The sequence below is a fragment of the Heloderma suspectum genome, chromosome 14 (assembly GCF_057233095.1).
Source record: "Heloderma suspectum isolate Gila_16-S chromosome 14, 16-S_ref, whole genome shotgun sequence".
Lineage (NCBI taxonomy): Eukaryota > Metazoa > Chordata > Lepidosauria > Squamata > Helodermatidae > Heloderma > Heloderma suspectum.
Window position 1 is genome coordinate 7,083,644 of NC_139471.1, and position 24,830 is coordinate 7,108,473.

General features: G+C 46.4%; 1 protein-coding gene across 1 annotated transcript; it reads right to left on the reverse strand.

Moving 5' to 3' along the window:
* Positions 1 to 804: 804 nt before the first annotated feature.
* PSMD5 (proteasome 26S subunit, non-ATPase 5) lies at positions 805 to 23,770 on the reverse strand. The gene is made up of 10 exons (XM_084820730.1): positions 23,577 to 23,770; positions 19,613 to 19,757; positions 16,458 to 16,571; positions 14,779 to 14,907; positions 12,725 to 12,834; positions 10,874 to 11,016; positions 7,317 to 7,508; positions 5,724 to 5,833; positions 5,053 to 5,193; positions 805 to 3,639 (listed from the first exon to the last, which is right to left on the reverse strand). Exons 1-10 carry the CDS (start codon positions 23,759 to 23,761, stop codon positions 3,382 to 3,384), a joined length of 1,527 nt encoding a protein of 508 aa, XP_084676856.1. The 5' UTR covers positions 23,762 to 23,770; the 3' UTR covers positions 805 to 3,381.
* Between the last annotated feature and the right edge of the window lie 1,060 nt (positions 23,771 to 24,830).

The following is a 24,830-nucleotide window of genomic DNA, read 5'->3' on the forward strand; positions in this document are numbered from 1 at the left end:
GGGTTTCCACCTCTTTTCTCCAACAGGCTCTTCATCTTTAACAACTGCTTGGGTGGCTGGCAGGCAGGCCATAGGCCTCTCCACACTGTACTTACTGAATCTGACCAGTGCAGCTGTGTGAGAATTTTGTTTGGTTCATTGAAGAACTGCCCTGAGGAAGCATTTTAATGGTTGAAATGGACTGGGCATAAGTTGCACCTTTGAACTCTCCTTCCCTTTTGGTCCCACATTCGATGCCTTCCCTTCTCCCACCCTGACTTGGGACAAGGAGGTAGCTCCTGTGTCCTGGAGCCTGAGAGGTTTTCAAACCCGGCCCCCATCAACACGGGCAGCAGCAATTCTCCCCCCCTGCCCCCCCCAGCAGCACACTTGGCCACTGAATAACTGATATGGAGGGTGGGGGAGAGGGACAACAGGGGAAGTGTGCTTTCACGCAGCTCACAAACAGGCCATGCACATCTGGCTGACCACCGTCAGAACAGAATGCTAGACTAGACAGACCCCTGGTGAGGTTTAGCAGAGCATTTTTGTTTCCTCCTCCTCCCCCCTGCCCCCCCAAAGTACATTTCAGAAGTTGAACGATTCTTTCATCTGCTAATGAAATGAACAGGCACAGGTCTGTTTGCACAAATATGTAAAATGCTGAGAGGTCTGAAACTGTGCGATGCATTCATAAATGCAAGGAGTACCGTCTCTAGCAACAGATGCTACACCTATTAAGAGCTGCAGGTTTGGAACATTATATGGTGACAAGTTATCACCTCAAATTACACAAATTCAGCAACGTTCATTATTTAACTCATTTCACAACCTTTTTTCTGCTTCAGATGGACAATTCTACATGATACTGTGTTAAGGATACACCTAAAGGGATTGTTACGCACAAGTTTACTTGAAACTGTAGTAGTGTGACCAAAAGACTGGGTCAAAGTTGTGTCTGCAAACTCACATTATCAGACGTACGCACTCCCGTTTCAAGATGTGCCTTTTTGTTCAAAGCAGAATGAAATACAAATCAACATCGTCACAGGTGGAAGCGTTCCAACTTACTAAAACAATGGACTTATCTACCATGGGAGCTACTTTGCAAAATACCAACGAATTACCCTGGCACACTCAATACCTACACAGTTCAGCCTGGGACACAGAGAACACACACCACTGGGTATTGAATTGTGGTCATTTAATTGGGAACCAAATTTCCACACAACTTGCTTCCAAGTAATCTGTGCTTATGAATTCTAATTAGCTTACGGCCTTCACACAGCACACTGTTAAACTATGGAATTCGCTGCCACAAAATAGCAAACCAACTTGGATGGTTTTAAAAGGTGATTGGACAAGTTCATGAAGGCTATCCACGTCCTGCTTGTGGTTTTCCCATGGGCATCTGGCTGGCCACCGTGCAAAAAGACTGCTGAACGAGAAGGGCTTTTGGTCTGATCCAGCAGGGCTCTTACATTCTTGTGAGTGGAAATCTTCACCTCCGCAGGCGAGAGGCCAGAGGAAGGCTGCCCTAAGCAAGAGATGTGACTGCTGACCCATCTGTGTAGGTGAATTGTGGAGAACCCCATGCTGCCTTCGTGGAACAGAAGTTTATTTGGCCTTGTATGCAGTTAGTACATTAGGCTTTAGTCTCCCTCCTAGTTGGTTTTAAGCTGTTGGGTTAGATCAGTTTGTCTGTATTGTTTTATGCAAAGTTGTATGGCTTTTTAAAAATCAAGTACTTACACTATGTTTATTTGCAACTGTTATATTTATTGCTGCTTATCAGGTAAGTTGTGAACCACTTTGTGCACATTCTTGATGTAAAGTGGCATATAAGTAAACAGGTGGTAGCAGTGGCAGTGATAAATGGCCAATTGATAAAAAGATTTGTTTGTGCTCCAAGGAAGACTCACTCACTTTAGCATCCTCTCTCATCCAGATGGTGAAATGAATCGCAAGTACTGCACCCAGAAGGAAGCTCATGCCAGGGGACTTCTCCATCCCCCCGCCCCCGCTCCAGCTTTTGTGCCCCCAAAAGCCTCTCCTGACCAGGGTGGAGAAATCACTCAACATCAGGTGGAAGCAATTGCCAAAGCCATTTTGCTGGTCAAAGCTTAACCATTCCACCCACCAGAACAGCCTGATCCAAAGTTCTGGTTTCTCTCAGAAAGTTGTACCTCTGAGGTTTAGCTTTTCTAACTGACTTTCATCTCTGCTCTCCGCAACTCATGTTAATAGTTAAGGATTCGAGCAGAGATTGAAATCCAGAAAAAACGTCTTCTGGTGGCACCCCAATCTAAAACACAGTACGGTCAGCAGAAGTGCTAGCAGATGATGAGAAGCCCCATGTGATGTGATCTGCTGTTGGGCTGCACCGATTCAGGGAGCGCACCAGGCAGACTCCCCCAACCGGCTGCCCTCCAGATGTTTGGGACAAAAACTCCCAGCATTCCTTATCAGTAGCTATGCTGATGGGGCTGATGGCAGTTGACGTTCAAAGCATCTGGAGGGCGCCAGGTTGCGGAAGGCAGGCGTAAGGGAATAAACCCACTCAACCCATGCAATGGGTAAACCCACTCAACCCAAATCCTAGCGTGCTGGGAGAAGGTTCCAAGCCAGGCTTCTCCTCACCTACTTGTTTCGCACACGTAGGAAATACCTCCTGTGAGGGAGCCCCCACCTGCAGTCTGAAATGCCCTCACCTGCAGTCTGAAATGGAGGCGCTCGGCAACACATATACCTGTCTTAGCTTTACGTTCCATTAAATTCAAAGAACAGCCAATGGGACTGTTCCACCTAAAAGCTCCCACCCAGAAGCTCCACTCCAGCCTGTCCTTATTGGCAGGCTGAGCTCTCCCCGAAGACCTATGGGTCTTTCACCTTCTGCATGGACAATAACGGGTCAGCCATTACTGGCTGAAGTGCGGTCAGTGCATGTAGGATCAGATCAGGGTGCAGGAGTCACCCCTCCCAACCACCACCATCTCCGCCTTGCTGGAAGTGCTGAGAGCAGTCTGGCGGCCTTGGGGTCTTCGGCCCACTGAATGACTCATCTTCTCACTGAAGCACTTATACCAGGCAAACAAGCTGCTATTTATGAGGGCTGCCACGAGGTGCAAACTAAGTACACGCACCAGCTGTTGACTAAAGATCCAAACTGCCAAAAATGAGCCGAAGACGCTTCCTCACCTTACCTCAGAGAATAAAGATATGCCAGAGCAACATGGTCCTCAACCTTTCTACCCAATTATCTGACATTTCAAAGTTTAAAAAAAACACCACCAAGCCAATTCCTTCCTCAGATTTTTTTCTCCCCATGGAGTCAAAAGCCCTCGTGAAGTCCCAAGACCATCTGGAATTACTGGAGAGTAACTTGGAGCCAGTTGTTCAACGTTATTCCGCTCCCTCCACAGCCGTGGTTGAAACAGCCTTGACATAATAAGGCCCTTCGCGCAAGTAAGCCCGAAGCCTTAAGTAATGCTGATTTCCAAAGATTTCCGCGGTGGTCTTTGAATTGGCCAGGGCCTTGACGAGTTCATATTTCGCCTCCTTAGAAGGTTTGTCTGGTTCCACTGATCTGTCCACGACATATTCCACAAAGCCGGGGCTAGCCAGCATCAGCCTCTGGGCCCAGGGTTGATTAGCAATGGCCTACAACAACAAAAGATTAAAAGACTTATACCCACTTCTCCGACCCAAAAACAGGACCTCCAAGGCTGCTAACACTCCTAATAAAGCTACTAGCAAAGTATGATATTAAAGTATAGACTTGCAGCAATGCAGCCTGGAGAAGAGCAAATTTAAAGTATTTGAAGCACACACTTACTGGAATAAGAAGCATATTACATTTTCTTTAGGAAACAGGATGACAGGTCAATCACAATTCCTGGGGCAGGGCGTCCCAGAGCCTCTCCCCTGCTTGTTCACCTCACCTGTTGTAAGCTGCCATGAGGATCATGCAGTTGGGAGGCGGCGAATGAGCCTTCAAACTAAAGGGAGTCAATACAGAAAGGCCCCTACAGTGGCCTTCCCCAACCTGCCCTCCAGATATGTTCTTTGGAAGTGGTGGGAGTTGCAGCCCAATGCATCAGGAAGGAGCCATGTTGGACAAGACTGCCCAAGAAATAACAACAGAGCTGTAACGCTTATGGTTTGGTACATTTAAGGTGCAATCTTATAGGATCTGCCCTGGGTACTTTTAAGCTTCTGAACTTGGATCCATGTCATGCCTCCCGCTCTGCATTTTGGCTAGACGGGTGTTTCTGGACACCTAGCGGAGGCTTCGGGGAGAGAAGGCGGCCAGGGGCGCCTGGGAATAGTTCAGATCTCCACATCCCCAGTCCCTTTCCCTGCTACACACACCCCTTTAACCCCTCTACAAGCACGCATGTGTGAGCTTGTAGACGCAGCCAGCGTGGTTCTCTCCGCACCAGCTGCGAGGGGGCAGGGACCTCAGTTCCCTGGCTCCAAGGTCGGAGTGCTGTCTCCGGCCTCAGATCCAGGAATCCGAAATATCCTATGTCCCCCAGACACTGTCTAGAAGACCTAGGATTGCTCCTTCTGTCAATCTGGCTTCCACTGGCTTTTTTAATCCAGTGCACCAGCCCAAATTAATCTCCAGCTTCACCACTATCAACATAAAGATTGCTATGTTTCTCTTCAGTTTTGCTCTCTTGCCTGCCAAGAAACCTGGAGACAAATCTGAGTAACGACTTAATTGTTTATTTTCAAAGTGAGGGGATCAGCCATTTATGTATGTGTTTGTCCCTAACATCCTAGGTGTAAACTGAAACCTGTGTGACACCTAGTAGAGTCTAACCCATTTAAGTCTGCGGCTTTCCTTTCATTCCATCTTAAGACTCCGACCCTGTAGACTGCAAGACTTCCACATCAGGTCAGCCCTTCCATACCCAACTCTTCCCACTTGCTTTTTGTAACATCTTGCCTGATGAAGAAACCTGGAGAGTTCAAAAGCTTGCCCACTCTTTTATGTATATTCGGTTGGTCCTAACTGTGGATTTTTGAATTGGTCAAGACAGGTCGCTGTTGAAAAAGGGCACTTACAGTGAAGACCCTTACGGCACCGCAGTGGAGATCAGGGAAGGGCTGCGTACTGATGCTCCTGAAGAGTTCCAAGGGCTGGCTGGATAGAGAGGAGAACCAGGATTCTGTCATCCCTAGAAGGTCTTCTGTCTGGTGGTCCGGCTGTATGCAAAAGGTAGAGGTGAGTTTGCAAATGCAGCCAATCACTTGTTTTCTTAAAAGCTCAGACAAAAACACTAATTTTAAAGCACCCTAAGACACTTCTGATTTCTGCACCTCATCCAAGAAGAGGGCTTAGAACTGCAGAGACACAGTCGGGAATTTTAACCTTTATCCCAACACTCTCGAGAGAGTGCAACGTTAACTTTGGAATATATGACAAAGGCTATGCAAAGTTACATTCTTCTCTAATGCACCTTTCAGATTCAACCTGCATGCATATATCTGTAAGAAGGATGGAAGCAGTTATGTTCATACTTTTGGTAAGTTTGAAAGGCTACTGAGAGACATCTGCTACTCTGTCAGAGGAACTGCTTGCTATACATCTCTTTAACTCATCCCCTCGTGGACACCCAAGATGCCCAAGGACACCCAACTGTCATCACTTTCCTGCAAGTGCAAATTCAGCAACAGAACGCTCCATTATTCATGAGAATGAGCATGTGGTTTTTTTTCCATTTCAAATAGCTTACCAACAAGTACAGGAGAGATGAAATGGCATCCAGGCACCGGACTCTCAGCTCCGTTGGGGCATTCTTTGCCTGATGTCCCATTCTGTTTAGCACATGATGGAATCTACTGCCTGGGAAGACAGAGAGGAGAAAAAAGAAATTCCATTACATCAGAAGCTGCCTTATACAATGTCAGTTTACTTCTCCTTTTAGCCCAGTATTGTCTGCTCTGGCCTGCCTCAGATGATCACACCTCCAAGATAGAAACAAATGCTTTGTTTCCACATGCCACCCCTTCGCTTGAGACAAAATTAAAACAGGAGGTCACTTTGGAAAGCTTAACTGGAGACTGCAGGGAACAAAAAAAGGTTTGTGGGTAATTAAGATCTGAAGAGGCCTTTTTGATTACATAACAAAACTTAAGTCGAGACTTCTGGAGCTCATAATAGGGGCTTCTTGGTGGTGGCACTCCAGCTGTGGAATGGTTAGTTTTCAGCACCAACTGAAAATAATTCTTTTCCACCAGATCGTTTGATGAACAGTTGGGCCTATGTATCCAAGCAAGACAGTTGAAGGGTGGTGTATATTGAATTTGGCCCTGACGGAATGTGTTTACTGGATTTTGTAAGGATGATATACTGTATATTGTGACCGCATTGTGATGAAGGATGAGATATAGTTTTTATAGTTTTAAGGTTTTATTGCTTAAATTGCTGTATGCTGCCTGATGGCTTCTTAGCAGATAAGGTGGCATATGAACAGCAATAATAAATAAATACAAAAAGCTTTATAAATAAATAAAATTATAGAATGCTTCCTCACCTTTGTCTCATATAAGACTAAAGTGACTGTATAGAACAGGGGCGAGGAACCTTTTTACTGCCATTCCTGCATTTCCTCAGGGGTAATCTGTCAGGGGCGGCGGGGGGGGGGGGGACGCCGCATGTTGATGGCTGACAGAGCCATCCCCTTCTCCCACTCTCCCTCCCCACTGAATATTTCCATTCTGAACCATGAAAGCATCTCTATTTATTAATTTTCTAATCTTCCTGAGCACTCCTGAAGGATTCCATGCAGTGTTTACAAGAGCCTTGATCTCGTAGCATGAAGATGCATATAGGAGCGAGGAGTAATTCCCACCCATCTGCAACTGACACTCTGGACTCTTTCTCCCTTTCCCCCCGTCCCTTTCAGCTCTCCTCCCCTCCTACCCCCACGAAGCAATTACGCTTTAAAAGAAGTTTCTACTAGGGTCAATGGGAACTCTCTTTTTTTTTAAGCTTAACTGCTGTATGGAGAAGGGGGACTGGGGTCGGAGGGAGGCTGCAGGCTGGATGAGAAGGCCCAATGGGCCGCATCCAGCCCACAGGACAGCGATTTTCCACCTAGGCTTTACAGACTAATCTGTGAGTGTCATCAGCAACCCTTGCACTTGGGGCCGCTCCTGGAACATATGCAACATTTTCTCACTTCCATGCAGAAAATGTGAGACAGCCAGTCCCAATGCCCAGCCATGTCACCTTCTCCACCGTGAGGGTCTGCTTTATGCAATGCAGTTACGGCCCCCTCCCTCCTCTGATTTATATTTGCGCGTGCGCACACACGCATACAGACCGCTCTTCTGCAACACCAGCTTCCCCTCTTCATTGGACCCCAAGATCCCAAGGGTATCCACGGCCACCCCAAACATGGTCAGGTCATGGCCTTCCGCCATGCCAAAGACTTTATCCACAAAGGCAGGGTATCGCTCGCAGATCTGCTGGGCGCTGTCAACTATAGCCAGGTTGCCAAAAAATTTCACAAAGCCTGCCAAGCACAGAAAAAGAAAAAGACACGAGTTAGTCACACCACCCAGATACAGCACCTGGGAAGAGATATCAGACAGACAAGAACACCATGTACGCATACGCCTCTTGGACAATGGTTAGGGGGAAACCCTACATTTATTTTTATTTATTAAATGTATATCCCACTCTTTTCCCTCAAGGAACCCAAGGCAGTGTACATAAACCGCCTCCTCTCCATTTTATCCTCACAACAACAACCTTATTTATTTATGTATTTACAACATTTGTATAACGCCCCCCATCTAAACAGATTCTGGAGAGGTGAACAAGAGATAAGCTGAACAAAAGATAAAAAGAAGAAACATGATATTAAGATTATTCTTTTAAAAACAGAGTGCCAAGAAAACCGAGGCTGGTTACCCAAGGAAGGCTTCCTGGAAAAGAGCTGTTTTCAGGAGGTGCAAAAACAACCCAGTGTTGGCGCCTGCCTGACCTCCAGAGGCAGGGAGTTCCATAGGAAGGGGGCCACCACACTGAAGGCTCTTCTCTGGGTGGACTCCAGTTGGACCATAGGTCCATGTGGAACCACCAGGAGCAGGCCCTCTGATGACTGGCCTGAAGTCACCCAGTGACCTTCCAAGCCAAGTGGGGACTAGAACCTGGATCTCCCAATTCCCACTCTAACACTGTAGCCACTACTCCACACTGGCTCTCTATACCTGCCAGGCCTAACTGGCTAAGGTTGGAGCTGTGTTTTATTTTATATGCAAACTGCACACATCCATTTCAATGTCCCCTGTCAGATTAATCCTAAACTGAGGGGTAGGGATGGGCAACTTGTGGTCCACGGTTTATACCCTTTGCAACAGCCTGCAAGATCCTGGGCTAATCCTCACAGACACAGCAAGAAGCTGGCATTTGTGATGGTAGAATATCCATCCCAGTGTAGAGTTACCATTGGTATCTCTGTTCTGTTTTAAGGATACCGCAGTTAGGAAGCCAAGTTACCCTCGGGCTTAATTAACAAGGGAGAAACACCAACACACATCGCATGGAAGACTACCAGCTGTCAACAGAGAGGGAGGGGCAAAAGCCTACCCCTCCATTTGCCATCACTGCTGTCACCAACGGAACACAACAGTGAGGGCAGCCAAGGAAGGCCAAGTCTGTTTCCCCTCCTTTTTCAGCCAGAATTATCCTGCCCACAGTGATTCTAGGATCTGCTACAGTTTGGGAATTCCCTGCTTGTTAGCACCTTTGTGCCACTGTAGTTTTGTTAGCGTGGGGGCAGGCCCAAATAGGCCTGTAGAAGAAAGATTAAAGGCCTCATCTCTTTACTGGATCCTGGATCCAGTAAAGAGATGACAAACTCTTGACCAGACTCTGTATGTTGCAAAACCTGTTGGAGAATGGGTGGGAAAAGGGGATGCATACCTTACAGACATGCATTTTGAAAGTGATAAACCACAGCTGCTGTATCAAGATTACCCTGAACTGGAATTTTCCAGTTTGGAGAGCTTCTTCTGGCTACGTGCTAATGCTTGCAAAATATACCTTACAAAAGGTAAGCTTTGTTTTACTGCAAATGTATGGTCTCCTTGTCTGATTGTTACTTAATATATAAGGAACTGTCTGGGAGTAGCTCAGAGAGACTCAGTTCCAACTGACACTCCCACAGCTGTGTGGGCTTTAATAAATTCCTGACTGTTCAACCTGCCTGGAATCTATTTTTCCTTCACATTAGTTGCCTAGAACACGTTCACACACCCAGCGGGATCAGATCAAAGAGCCATCCAGTCCAGCACACCCCTTCCAACAGCAGCCAGCAAGTTGCCCTGGGAAGCTGGGTGCAAAGATGGTTGCAATCCCCAGTTTGTCCCCAGCATGTGGTGTCACGCATCCTGTGTGGCTAAAAAGGTTCCTAGAGCCCCTGCTAGGACAGTCTTGCAAACAAGCTCACAACTGTTAACTAACGCCTCCCGCCGCCCCACCTAGCCCCTCCCAAGCTTTGCTAGACAGAATAACGTCTTCACACATAGGAAGTTCTACAGTCCTGCTGCATGGGCGAAAGAGGCTGTGTGCAGAAACATTCCCTTTGGGAGTGAGATGAAGGAGGTGTAGACAACCTGGTGTCCTCCAGATGTTTTGGACTACAACCACCATAAGCCCCAGCCAGCATGCCCGCTGGTCACAGCTTATGGGAGTTGTAGTCAAAAACATCTGGAAGGCGCCAGGCTGCCTACCCCTGAGTTAGAATGTCAGATTAGGACTGGTTAGACCAAGATTCAAATCATTACTTAGCCATGAAACTCACTGGGAGACCTTGGGCCAGTCACTATCCCCCTCACCCCTAGCACTGCCGGACTCCAATTCATTAGCCCCAGCCCACATGGCCAATGGTCAGGGATGATGCGAGCTGAACCCGGAAACATCTGAAAGGCCAGACATTCCCCACCCCTGCTTTATTCTACCTCACAGGGTTGTTGAGAGGATAAAAGGGGGGGGGAACCAAATGCTCCCCCCTTGAGCTCCTTGGGGGAACAGTGGGATATAAACTTAACATTATCAACTGTCAGGGGGAGGAGAGACTAGGGGAATCTCTACACAAGACTTTTATCGTGCGCTCACGATTGGTCACTCACAGAAGATTGTGGGTCCTTTACACAACGTCGTCACTCTCTAGGACCTCTCCCATGCTTTATGACCTTTATCCCGTTGTGTGTGTTTTTAAGATCGGGGAAAGTCTGGCATTTTCTCTAGAACCAGGGTATCGGCTGCATGTACTTCCCAAACTGCACTACATCTAGTGGCTGTATAATGAAACATGTAGAACTTGGTCAGAAAGGAAACCCCTGGGGAAAAAAGCAACGGGAAGTCCATGGGTAAAGAAGCCAATCTTGAACCTGCAAAGAATCCGGAAGCAGAAGGTCTGGTAAAGCTGCAGGATAAAAGCATGGTGTAGAGAAGCCCTATTTCTATGACAGATCTAACTTTCTTTGTGAACCTTCAGCATAGGCACATGCCTCCACTGTTCCTATATCAAACATATCCTACTAAATTAGTAGAAGTGTTTTTTTTAAAAAAAACTGAACACCAAGAAGCAAAGAGTGTGGCTGCAGGGCATGGTCTAAAGCATCCTTCCCCAACCTGGTGTCCTCCAGATGTGTTAAGACTGCATCTCCCATCACTTTCAGCTAGCATGGGCACAGCCAGCCTGAGGGCACATGAAGCAGCCACCTTGCTGAAGCAAAGCCAACCTGGATCTGGTCAACACCTGGATGGGAGCCCCATGTATTCTGCTTAGGTTGCAAGATCAAAGCACTGAATAAATGAAATAAACTCGTGCAGAAGTAAAACCAAGCCCACGAGGAATACTTCCATCACCTGGCAAGTAGAAGCCTGAGAAAGGATCGGATTCGGCCCCAATGATTATGTTGGAAATCTTATCGATGATTCCTTGCTGGGCCAGATACTGGCGTCCATGGTGAGTGTGGGCCAGCGATGTCACCATCTCTATACAGGTAGCTCTACAATACAGAAAGACAATGTGAGGCAGTTATTTAAGATTCCTTTAATACTCCCAACAATCCATCGCAATTATTCTTGCAGTAGAATGTAGTCATTTATTTTTATGAAGCACCTAAAATTTTCTGGACACTGCCAAGTTTTTGAAAAGGTGACACAGGCCGTGCTCTCTGGCTTACAACCTTAGGCTGCAATTCTACACACATTTACCTGTAAGTCTCATTGAACTCAATGGGGCTTACTTCTGAGCAGACAAACATAGGGTTGCACTGTAAGAGGCACAACTCAAAAGAGGAAAAGAGAAGGGGGAGGAAAAACAAAGATCAATCTACCAAAACCTTCCACTGACATAAAATGACCAAGTACAACAGCCACCGCGGAGAGAGTTCCAGGAGAGAAGCCCAACTGCAGCTGGTCCCAGCCGAGCCGTTGTGTAGGCTGTGCCTTCTCATCTTTTCCACCCCGCAGTTACTAAGGGCTCAAAGCTGCAATTAAATCTGCATTTTAGCTCGACAGGCGATTTTGCCCATCTAGAGGCGGCTTTGGGGAGGGGGAGGGAAGGAGGCTGGGGATACTTCGCAACCCCACGTCCCTAGTCTCCTCCCCTCTCCACCCACTGACACACCCCTTTCACCCTCAACGAGCTTGTAGCAGTAGCCAGCATGGTTTTCTCCACACTGGCTGCAAGGGGACAAGGAGTGTGGTTTCCTGACTCCGAGGTCGGAGCTGTTTCTGACATCGGAGCCAGGAAACCAAAAAATCCTATGCTGTCTAGGGAGCATAGGATTGCTCCCTAAGGGAACTAAATTTACTCAGAAGCTCAATCCCCTGTGTTCAAAGGGGCCAACTCCTGAGCAAGAGGCACAGGAGCATCGTTACATACATTGTTAGGATGATCTTGGCTTTGAAAGAGCCACTTAGAAATTAAGTTTTTCTGGGTAATGCCCCGCAACCAGGGCCCATTAGCCAAGCGGTGCAACTAATGCTAGCCCTGCGTTCTCAAGCTCTCCTTCAGGTGTCCACAAACATTGGCTTGGGTTCCTATTCAGCCATTACTTGTGGCTGCCGCAAGTCCCCTCCCCTGCATCCTTTGGCATACACAGGTGGCTTGGGAAAGAGGCAGGGCTTTCTCACATTTGTGCAAGGTATCGAGAAAGCAAGGAATGGCAGAAATTATATCTCCAGGGCACAGATTTGCACAGGACTGGCTCTCCAGAATTCTGAGGGATGCCTGCGTCCTGTCCAGCACCACATATGCCAGGATCCCTGCACAACAACACTCGCTCAGCCTGGAGACACAGCTCATCTCTATCATCAGGTGTTGCCGGGGAACGCTCAGCTTACATGTTCTTTGAAGTGCGTGTGAGGGGGTGCAGGGTGGAACATCCACGTGCTCCATCACTGCATAAGAACTGGAGCTGAGGTATGAATCGGGTCAGAGATGGCAAGAGAGGCAGCATGCAGGGAACGGGGGTTGGACTCGATGGTCTTGTAGGCCCCTTCCAACCCTACTATTCTTTGATTCTATGATATGCACTGAAACTGTGTACACCGTTGTACACAACTCTGCATGTATACCGGCCAAAACTCGGGCTGGTCCATAAAGCAGCCTGTACTAAATAAATGCATTGCAACAGGACCAAAGCCACAGTTAAGACATAACTCCAACAAGTGATCCAAGCAGCTTTCAAGAAGCATCCTACCACACACCTGACAAGCACATCGTTTCCCGTCAGCTCCCCGATCAGCTCCGATATTAATCCACTGTTCACGCAGTAGTTCAGCGAATCCGCAGACACAGAGGAAATATTGACAACTAGCTAACACAAAAGCACAGGGAAGGGGGCACTGAGAAGCTTGTAAAAATAGGAGAGTTATGCCGTAACCATTACACAATCAGGCATATTCTTAGCAAGTATGTGATGGAAAAATATACACACACATATCAGAGTGAAACAGAACTCATAAGTAGTGACAGGGAAGCTGAAGGTGCCCCAACAACCTTAGGGAAAGAGAACTGAACTCTCTGGAAATAGATGAGTGGTTGTCAGCATATCATGCACAGCTTTCGGTTGCTAAAATTAGTGAGTGTGTCAACAGTTTTCAGTACCTTTACTTTTTTTATTTTTAAACAACATAAGGGAAGCAGATTTTTTCAGGTATTCCGGTACACATTTCCACATAATGTAACATTTAAATCACATTAAGTGTCCTTTAATTTCCCTCCCTCAAATATTTCAGGTCAAATACGTGTGGTGCATTGGAACAAGCAATTAACAAGGGGTACTTTTTTAGCACTGTTTACTAAATGAAAGTACAATAAACATGCTAAACTAGATCTCTCTAAGGCAAGGGCGGACAACTTGTGGTCCTCCAAATGTTTGAGTTCCCATCAGCTCTAGCCAGCATAGCCAACAGTAGGGGAGGATGGGAGTTGTAGGCCAAAAGAGCTGGAGACCACAGGTTGCCCATCCCTGCTCTAGAGCATCAGAAGATTTTCTGATGCAAACTGAAAACCTATGCAAATTAGCTTAATTTGCATTGGAAAATTTTCCAATACAATTTTTTCCAGAAAATCCACATCACTGGTTAAATGGCATTGAAATGCAAGATGTCTATGACAATTCAATTAGAGTTTAAACTTGTGCAAAATAAGCACAGCAGTAACAACTGATGATAACACAATCAGCATTGCTGAGTAAATTAACATGTGTAGTGGAGCAGGAAACCATCATCGCTATTCAAACCCAAATGAACAGAACTTCTAGATGGGGTGTAATTCAGCAGTTTCACTTGGAAGTTTCTTTGTTCAAAGATGGCCACCTTTAGGGTCAGTAACAGAGTGTCCTGGTAGGTTGAAGTGTTCTACTTATGACTCATCCTTCCCCAACCTGATGCTTTCCAGAAATGCTGGACTACAACTCCCATTCTGGTTCAGGATGGAAGGAGCCAGTAGCATGTGGTGGTTAAGTGTGTGCAGGACTTGGGGGATCTGAACTTCCAATTCCAGGACAGAGTGCCCAGAACGTCCACCCCCCCACCCTCCCCAAGTGATTTGGGGCTGTTCCATCCTCTCAGCCTGAACTACCTCACAAGGTTGTTGAGGACAGAGTGGGTTCACCACCCCCACCACCCCACCCCAAATCCATGAATGCTACCCTGGGCTCATGGCAGGAAGGGTGGAACATAAAAGCAAGTAATTTATTATTTTATTAAAACTACTTATGTACCGCTTGATATCACTAGATCTCTTAAGTGGCTTACATAAGAAATACATAAACTCAAATATAAAAGCATATATAAAAACACTACGAACTAATACATTAAAACCGTACAAAACAGAGCAGTGCAATTACACATCAGGGAACAGTAACAACAATTAGGCCAGCTCTTATATTGGCCTTCTGGAACCTATGCCCTCCAGATGTGCCAAACTGCAACTCCCAGCATTCCTGAGTATTGGCCATGCTGACTGGGAACTGTAGTCTAACGCACTTGGACAGCACCAGATATGGGAAGGCTGCTCTAATTTGAGAAGATCTGGAGCCTATCCCCACTCTTCCCCCCAACACACACACACACACACACACACACACAGGCCATTCATATATATTTGAAAACAAAAAAATATATTATTTGGTCATTGACTTGCTTCTTGCCAGAAGACTAAACAAACCTGCTCCCTCTACACAAATTAACCCCTCTGTCATTACACATTCGAGTTTAGAGATCAGCCAGGTCGCAAAGGAAATAAAGAATCTTGCCTCGTATACTCGATAGCGTATGATGTCACTCTTGGCCATTACATTTTTCAAGTCGACTAGCAAGTTGCCTGCCAGCAAAGCCTCTAAGCCCTCCGGTGTTTCTGCCACTCTCGACAGTGACTTGATTGCCTAGGAAACAATGGAGAACAGCAATGTGAACAAAGGCAGGAGAAACAGACAGTGGATTTAAAACACACACACACACACACTAGATCTGAAGTTCAACACATAGGTATTCTTTCAGAAATTATTTTTCAGACAGGAGAGGGACTCCCAAGACACCCCCTGCATCTGGATGTTCACACAATTAAGTTTGGATCAATTCACACAATTCACCCTACCCTTGGGTAGTTAGAGGAGGCAGCTGCATCTAGACACGCACCTGTATAAGATGGTCATTAGAAGAGCCCAAGAACTGAAAGGCTGCTCCCAGATGAGGACGGCTGGTCTACACCAAACTCCTGTTTCCCGCGGCAGATAGCAAGTTGCTTTGGGAAACTGACAATAGCCCGAGAAGTTTCCCATGTCTTGAGGGGAATTTGTTTGAGCGTTCATGCTTTTTGACCAGCTGAATCCAAATCTGTCTGCACCCAAGTGATGCACTTTAGCACTGACCCAAAAACCAAGGGTGACAACCGAGATGGCTGAAGCCAACTACTTAACAGCACAAACATGCCCTTGAAGCCACTTCGGATGTTTAAATTTCCATTTTCTCAGCATCACAGGTTGGTTTATACACCAAACTGTGCATAATTTAATGCTCTACAACTAATGCACTTGGTTTCATTACATACTTTGAACAGATTTGGGGCCACTGCCCCAAATAAATTTCAATTCATTGCCATTTTGTGATTTTTCAACATAGCTTTCTAAAAACATTGGGATAAATGTTAGGCCTAGTATTAGTTTGCCCTCAACATTTCCTCAAAACTTGGGAAATCCCCAACTACAAACTGAGTAACGGTTGTTCCCAGCACCTGGTATTCAGAGATCGATTGCCTCTGAACATAGAGGTCATAGTTAGCTGTCAGTAGACTTCTCCTCCTCCATGAAGTTATGCAATCCATTTTAAAACGGATGCCCAGCACTATGCTTTGTAACAGCAAATTCTATACAAGAGCATATAAGCTAGCCAAACAAGAACCCCACCTAGCACAGATGAAGTATCTCTCCTCTCCTCTCCTGCTTCAACTCGGGCAGTCTTGCAAGTAAGTCCACAAATTTACCAACTCCTTTCCAACCTCCACCCTTCCCAAGAACACACATACCTATTTCAGTGACTTTTGATACAATGGGGGTTTAAAAAGAAGCACTTGTCTACCTCTGGCTGGTCAGCTAGAGGCCATTTTTGCGCACCAAAGCCAATGGAATGAGAGGCTATTATTTATTTATTAATTATGTACATATTACAATTATTTCTATCCTGCCTTACAGGATAACATCCTATCAAGGTGGCTTACAAGTCAAGCTATACATTTAAAAACATTTAAAAACAGTATTTCAAACAACAACTAATAAAGATCCTTCCCACAGGGCAGTTGATAGGAGAAAGCCCTGTGGGGAGAGGGAGGGACAGTCCAGCTGGAGAAGAGGCCAGAGGGGGTCTTTGCCTGCCCTCAAAATATGGTGAAAAGCAATGTAATCAGCTGCTATCAGTGTCAGTTTGACAGGACTCTTACCTCCTTCGCCACTGCTATTTTCTCTGCCGCGATGCAATAAATGACCTGCCTCAGTAACTCAGGAGTGTTAAGGATTTCTTTCGCAGCATCAGGGTCTTCAACCACCCTTCCGACCTAGAGATTCAGCACAACATTGTTAAGATGTGATAATGCAAATTCCAGCAGGTACTTCCTGCGCAAGCTTGTGTAGTTAAATAAAGCATTCCTATATATCCCCCCGCCCCAAATGATCTGTAGTCAGGAAAAGGGGTGGAGCTGTCTCGGAAACCCTGGAGGGCCAGATAGATCCGGCCCACAGGCCTAAGGTTCTGCCCCTCTTTAACAGGACATCTGGTTGGCCACTGTGGGAAACAGAATGCTGGACTAGAGAGGCCTTTGGTCTAATCCAGCAGAGCTCTTCTTGTGCTAGGTTTTAATCATAGCAAAATTATACGAACAGAACTAGTTACATTCATGATCAACCCCCAGCCAATTTTCATTAAGATATTTCTAGGGTGATTTTCCAGAGTTTTGAGAGATAAGGAATGTTCCTGCTCCCTTACATGACTCTGCCTACATGACCCTTGCTGCCCACATGGGTGGAACTGAAGACACACGTATGGTGCCACTTCTCCCCCTTCCTTCAGATCCCTTCACAAAATCCATCACAACCCCAAGATCACTTTCATGGTCAGTCATCACTAGGTCAGATCCTGTCAGGTTATACCTGAAGCTGGGATTTTTTGCCCCAACATACAACATTTTACACTTGCTTACAGTGAACCACATTTGCTACTTGGATGCCCATTCCCCTAGTTTGGAGAGATCCTTTTGGAGCTTCTCACAATCCCTTTTCATTTTAAGCACCCTAAATAATTTGGTGTCATCGGCAAACTTGGCCACTTCACTTCTCACTCCTAATTCCAGATCATTTATGAACCAGATGAAAAGCATTGGTCCCAATATAGATCCCTGAGGGATCCCACTGCTTACATCAGTCCATTGGGAGAATTTACCATTTATTCCTACTCTCTTTCTGCTCTTTAACCAGTTACTGATCCATAGAGGACTTCTCTTCTTATTCATGAATGCTAAATTTGCTCAGGAGTCTTTGGTGAGGGCCTTTGTCAAAAGCCTTTCAGAAGTCCAAGGAAACAATAGTCAGCTGCAACCAAACTTTAACAAAAGTGTCACTGCCCTTGCCCAAGTTTATACCGCCTCACCACTTATTTTCTCTAAAGCCTTTCAGACTGCACATTACACTGGAGCAGGGACCTGCATTCTTGCCTATGTAAGGCACCCTGTACACAGTGCTGTTTCTTCAACCAAGTGGCTTTAACACTGGTTAGGGTAGTGCGATTTTCACCTCAAGATTGTACCCATCCTCCGAGGCACCAAGATTGGATGGAGCCTGGCCCCTCTGCCCGCTCTCCTCTCCCCATTGCAGCAAACAGACCCCAGCTTTGACCCACAACAGCCAGGAGGGGAGGACAGGCAGAAGCAGTTGCTGCATCCCCTTGGTACCCTCAGACATTTCAAGGGCACCATCTCCACGTTAAAACCAGGCAATGGGATGTCGATCTTACAACCAAGCGCAAAGGATGCACTAGACCAGACTTTGGAAGCTAAGCAGGGTCAGCCCTGGTAAGTACTTGGACGGGAGACCGCCTGGGAATCAGGCTTCCTGCACTGTGCAGGGGGTTGGACTCGATGGTCTTGTAGGCCCCTTCCAAACCTATGATTCTATGTCTACCTGAGTCAATCATGTGGGGCTTCAGATGACAGGTTGAAACCCAGCTCTTTATGATGACCACTGGGACCTATTGCTTTAGTGTTCCTGCTTCCCTGTGTGACTGAGTTTTATTGTGCCATTTTATTTTAGCACTTCCTGATTTAATGCATAGGTACTTTTCTTTTAAAATCACGTAGTAGGAATGAGAGGGAGGGAGAGAGACAGCCAGGTGAGGACAGCAGCAGAAGCCTGCCTCTGTTCCAGCTGTCGCCCCCTTTCCTACAACGTGGCTATCCCATGCCAACCGCCTGTGGGAAAGAGCATCAGATGCCAACCCCTGCTTAAGTGGAGCTGGATGTTTTTGTTCTAAGCATGTGGTTCTTGGGGTATCTATTGTCTGTTTATAAATGTTATGAGCTGCTTTGAGAGCTGTAGTCAAAAGCAGGATATAAATCTACCAAATAAATGTATTTGTTTCTCTGACATTTTCATTCTTGGTGATCATGTTTTATTTTTTATATTTGACTGCTTTAGAATTGTATGTAGGTCACTTTGGGTTAAAAATTTAAGAAAGTCAGGCTATAAACCAGGGGTAGGCAAGACGCAGCCCTTGGGGGCCCTCATCCTCTGCTGCGGCACTCATTAAATTTCGGTGGCATGGCAGTGGGAGTATCACCCGCAGGGGTGTCTGGGGTGGAAAGTGGCTCCTGGACTCCCCAAAGTTGCCCATGGAAACATAAAAGTTTAAAATGTGCAGTCTTTCATAAGGAAAAGAGAACCAAGGTCTGCCAAGCTTCCATGCCTGGAAGTGATGCTTACTCATTATAGGCAGCCAAGACAAGATACTATTTATAAGCAAGTTATACCTGCTCATCTTAATGCTTTAGATGTTTTAAAAGTTTATTTACTGCAATGTTCTTTTGGTTTTGATAGTATAGTGTAATCTACCAAAGGCTAAAGGGGATTCCCCACGTTCGTTTTTTTTTTGCTAGTTTTGTTCCTTAAAAAAAAAAAAAAAAAAACACTGGCTTTTAGTTGTCTTCCTGGTCTGCTGTTTTTATTTTCTTGTACCTTTATAGATTTTTTTCAAAAACAAATTAGAGTATTTACATCCCACCTTCTAACCAGAGTTCTCAAAGGAACATATAATATATTTCAAGCACAATATACACACAAAATGGCAAGACAAAGCTGTATATAAGTGCCCCCGCTAGTTCTCATATGTTCCACCTGCCACTCTGCAGCTGAATCTCTAAGCCACAGTACACATTTGTGTGTGCGCGCACGCCTGTATGAATGAATGAATGAATATGAAAATAAATAAATAAATAAATAAATAGATAAATATATAAAAAATAAAAAAGGTAGGGTAAGTCTCACACACACCCGCCCCCATCAGAGATTACCAAGCATGACATTTTAAAAAGGATGCTACACAGCATACCTGGGATATAGTTAGAATTTTGACTGAGTCGTCCGGATGGAAGAGCCCTTTCTGAAGCTCTTCCCCAAAGTTTCGGATTATGTACAAGGGGTCCATGACTTGGAGGAACTGCTCCAGAATGGAAACACATGAAGAGATCTGCTCACTGCTTTGCAAGAGAAAAAAAAAACACACAGGGAAGTCAGCAAGCAGTTCAACTAAAGGCTGTTTTTGATCACTCCAGATCTAAACAATCCAGACTTAGATAGCTGCTCCCATACGAGTCTGCCCATGTGCCATGTCCTTGAAGCCAAGGCCCCACTCCAGGGACCCCCATCTGAAGAGTTCAGAGAGGTTACTACCAGCAACATGGCCTTTTCCTGTGGTGCCATCTAAACTAGGGAAACACACTCCCCAGGCACATCAATTATGCACTTACATGCTGATTTTTTTAAGGTGCTGCATAAGGCAGGCAAGGGGAACCTCAGTCCGAGGGACCAAGTTGATCCCTCCAAGGGTCTGGCCCTCCAGATTCCCCCAGAAGACCATGCCACCTTCCCTTGGCTCCACCCCCTTTCCTCCAACCACCGATTGTTTGGTGGTTTCCCAGTTTTTGTGCAGTTCTTCCCGCATTCTAAAAGACTGAAATGCCTCTCCTAAGGCTTAGTTACTGACAGTAAGAGCTTTAAGCAAAAATATGCTGCTATTGCTTTATTTTTGTATTTTTGGCCATATTCCTTTTGCCTTTGGCTCTGCACTCTTTGCATTTGGCCCCAGCCACCACTGGAATTTGGTCCCCAAGGGCTTCACCAAACCTGAATTTGGCCTTGGGGCTAAATGCCATTCCCCATCCCTAACATAAGGTCTTATTTGCTCATGTTTCTTGCTGCTTTTGATCTGTTACATACTTCTGGAGGAAAAGGCTATCCACAGCTACTAGTCTTGATGGCTATGTGCTACCTCCAGTATCAGAGGCAGTGAGCCTATGTACACCAGTTGTTGGGGAACATGGGTGAGAGGGTGCTGTTGCACTCATGTCCTGCTTGTGGGTTCTTGGTCGACAGCTGGTTGGCCACTTTGTGAACAGAATGCTGGGCTAGATGGACCCTTGGTCTGATCCAGCAGGGCTCTTCTTATACTTCTCCATAACTTACTGCTGCAAATTGACTAGCTGTTGCTCCTATTGTTACCTTTAATTATTATTCTAAAATAATAAAAAATGTTCCAAGCCATCTTGGGGACTTGCATTGGCGGGGAACCAGAGTACAAAGTGTCTGTAAATAAATGTACAGAACAAAAAAGGCAAGGTCCTCCAGTAACAAACTCGAAAAAAACACTGTAAGAGTAAGAAACCTGACAACACTGCACTAGACCAGTTAAAGGGTTTTTACAAAAAAATTTAATACTTGATGGTAGAAGTTATGCCAATTAGTTTTTCAAAACAACCATATAACTTGTCAGTCAATTTTTCAAGAACAACAATTAGTTATATCTGACAGTCTATGGGTGTCAAAACAGTGTAATTCTGTTTTGACTATGATAAGTTTTCCTCATGTACTTCTGTAGACATAATACATTCTAATGACAATTTACAGAGACTGATAACGTGGAGAAATAGTTTCACTTTCCTGAGTAGCCAGATTCTTTCATTGGTTTACCAGTCAGTAAAGGCAAAATAGTCCACTAAATTTGTGGGTTAAGAGAGTGAGGTAATCCCTCTGATATTTTCAGCTCACCCTTCCCAATGTGTAGATATTCCCACAACAGGTCACCAAACAAACAACAGCCACAGCCACCGCACAGCACAATAACTGATATTGTTACTCTTGAAAAGCTGGCTGACTGTTAACAAGTTATATGGTTGTTTTATTTTTTATTTGTGGTATTTATTTGTCGCTGAACATAATAAAACCTCTCAGCGGTTGACAGTGTTAAGTATATTTTAGCATTTTGAAAAACTAATTGGCATAACTGTACCATCAAGCATTATAAATTTTTTAAACAAATATTTATTGACAGATTGATTTCATTTTTATACTGCCCAACAGCCAAAGCTCTGTGGGCAGTTCGTAAAATCAAAACCACAAAAATACAACAGAAAATACGATTTCAAATATAATACATTAAGGACACAGTCCTATGCATATTTAGACAGAAAAAAGTCCTACAACTCCCAGCATGTCCCAGCCAACCATGTTAGCAAGGCAATGCTGGGAGTTGTAGGACTTTTTTCTGAATAAACATACATAGGATTGTGTCCTAAGGGTATAGCTGGCTGGGGAATGCCGGAGTTGTGGGACTTTTTTCTGTCTGAACATGCATAGGATTGTGTCCTAAGGGTATAGCTGGCTGGGGAATGCCAGAGTTGTGGGACTTTTTTCTGTCTGAACATGCATAGGATTGTGTCCTAAGGGTGTAGCTGGCTGGGGAATGCCGGAGTTGTGGGACTTTTTTCTGTCTGAACATGCATAGGATTGTGTCCTAAGGGTGTAGCTGGCTGGGGAATGCCGGAGTTGTGGGGCTTTTTTCTGTCTGAACATGCATAGGATTGTGTCCTAAGGGTGTAGCTGGCTGGGGAATGCCGGAGTTGTGGGACTTTTTTCTGTCTGAACATGCATAGGATTGTGTCCTAAGGGTATAGCTGGCTCGGGAATGCCGGAGTTGTGGGACTTTTTTCTGTCTGAACATGCATAGGATTGTGTCCTAAGGGTAGAGCTGGCTGGGGAATGCCAGAGTTGTGGGACTTTTTTCTGTCTGAACATGCATAGGATTGTGTCGTAAGGGTAGAGCTGGCTGGGGAATGCCGGAGTTGTGGGACTTTTTTCTGTCTGAACATGCATAGGATTGTGTCCTAAGGGTAGAGCTGGCTGGGGAATGCCGGAGTTGTGGGACTTTTTTCTGTCTGAACATGCATAGGATTGTGTCCTAAGGGTAGAGCTGGCTGGGGAATGCCGGAGTTGTAGGGCTTTTTTCTGTCTGAACATGCATAGGATTGTGTCCTAAGGGTATAGCTGGCTGGGGAATGCCGGAGTTGTAGGGCTTTTTTCTGTCTGAACATGCATAGGATTGTGTCCTAAGGGTAGAGCTGGCTGGGGAATGCCGGAGTTGTAGGGCTTTTTTCTGTCTGAACATGCATAGGATTGTGTCCTAAGGGTATAGCTGGCTGGGGAATGCCGGAGTTGTAGGGCTTTTTTCTGTCTGAACATGCATAGGATTGTGTCCTAAGGGTATAGCTGGCTGGGGAATGCCGGAGTTGTAGGGCTTTTTTCTGTCTGAACATGCATAGGATTGTGTCCTAAGGGTAGAGCTGGCTGGGGAATGCCGGAGTTGTAGGGCTTTTTTCTGTCTGAACATGCATAGGATTGTGTCCTAAGGGTATAGCTGGCTGGGGAATGCCAGAGTTGTGGGACTTTTTTCTGTCTGAACATGCACAGGATTGCGCCCTAAAGCTACAGAATACAAATACAACCAGAGTAAAATCTAGCAGCAGCACAGACAGCAGATTTAAGTTTTAATGGCAGATTCAACACGACAGCCGATTTAAGATAGTAGAGCTAAAAAAACTGGAATGCTAAAAATGCCTAGGAAAAGGGAAAAGGCCTTCTTCAGCTGGCGCCGGAAAGAGTACAACACAGGCGCGCGGCGAACCCCTCTCTCGATTTAACTGGTGTGGCGTTGCCAAAGTTTCTTACGCCGGGAATGTGCATTTTGAATTCGCAAATCAATGCAAGCCAACTGCTGCTCCGAAACAAACCCCGAGGCCTACCAAAACATGAGCCGCCTGCGCCCGCAATTCGAAGCGGCAAGGGCCCAGACGCAGCTCCTCGAGGAGGACTAGCCCCTTGAGAAGGGGGCTTAAAACGGCAACAACCCGGATCGAAGCCCAGCGCTCGGCCGCGGTGCTTACGCTCTCTGCTGCCCCAGCAGACGAAGACCCTCCGCCGGGCCTCGAGGCCCCCCACCCACCCCCAGTGCCCCCACTCGCCTGCCCCCCCGTGCCATGAGGGCGAAGAGCCCTGCCAAGGGGAACTCGGGGCCCCTCTCCCGGAGGGCGCCGGGCGGCAGGGCCTGCACAGCCGCCCGCAGGGCCCGCAGCTCCTCGCAGGGCTCCTCCAGCCGCGAGATCCGCCCCAGCAGCTCCAGCGCAGCGTCGAGCCCCGGCGGCGCCATCTTAGGACCGCTGACAAGACGGGAGGAGGAGGGAGGAGGACGAGTCTCGCGAGACTTCGGCCCTTAGCGACCCAGCCGCCCGCGTAACTAGGGGCTCCCCCTCGCGTCCGCCCCGCCACGGCCCGCCCCCTTTGTCCTGACGCCGGTCGTCGCTTCGGCGCTCGCACGCCTGATTGGCTGGAGGACGAGGAGGCGGGGCCGCGCGGGGAACGGGGTACCCGAGCGCGTTAAGCGGATTGGATAAGGCGGTTTCTGACCGTCACTTCCGTGTTTCGCAACGAACCTCTGCGGGGCTAAGGGGACGCCCATGTCTGATGGAGCCGTCGACAGATGCAAACCGGATTAAGGCGGGCAACACGTCGATCGCTTCATGCGTTGCTACGCGCAGGATACGTGCCTCAAAGCGCAGACGCTCAAGCAGGCTGCAGAGGCGCCCACCCCGCAAATGGCGGTCACTTCCGTCTTCGGGTGGTTACCGGCAATGACGGGTTGTGAATGTTTCCGTTGAGTTTCTCCCCCATCTCTTTGGTGCTTAGCTCCGCCAAAGCAAATGGTCCATTAATGCAAATCCGGACGCGGAGGACAGGACGCAAAGATGAACAAGGGAACCTCTGGGCATGTGTAGAGTGACCTTCGCCCTCCACTATTTTTTTTTTTTTAATGTATTTAATGTATCTGTTGCAATTGACTTCCCAGGGTTTCCAAGCAGTTTACATAAAAACACACACAATACAATATAAAATCCGCTATAAAAACAGTATAAAACCATAAATACCTTAAAACATCACAACGAAGCAGTAAAACAGAGCAGCGTCATGACCGAGTACAAGTCAGGGAAACGCCGAGTGATGTGCCCCAGATGCTGTAAGGAGAGGAGGACAACCCCTGGGCCTGATTGAGGACTTGCATGCTTACAGGAATGCAATGAGAGAAGTAAAGGCAAATAAAGCTGGAAAAAGTGCAGAAAAGGGCAACTAAAATGATCAAGGGGCTGGAGCATCTGTGATATAAGATTACAACAGCTGGGATTGTTTAGCATGGAAAAAAGGAGGGTAAGGGGAGACATGAC

What these genes read in the sequence shown, in the direction of transcription:
- PSMD5 (XM_084820730.1), bottom strand. Translation starts at nt 23,761, where the DNA reads ATGGCGCCGCCGGGGCTCGACGCTGCGCTGGAGCTGCTGGGGCGGATC. An exon ending in GCTGGTGTTGCAGAAGAGCG is followed by an intron (nt 5,834 to 7,316) that starts GTCTGTATGCGT and finishes CTGTCTTCCCAG; the next exon opens with GCAGTAGATTCCATCATGTG. An exon ending in CATCTCTCCTGTACTTGTTG is followed by an intron (nt 5,194 to 5,723) that starts GTAAGCTATTTG and finishes TTTTGCATACAG; the next exon opens with CCGGACCACCAGACAGAAGA.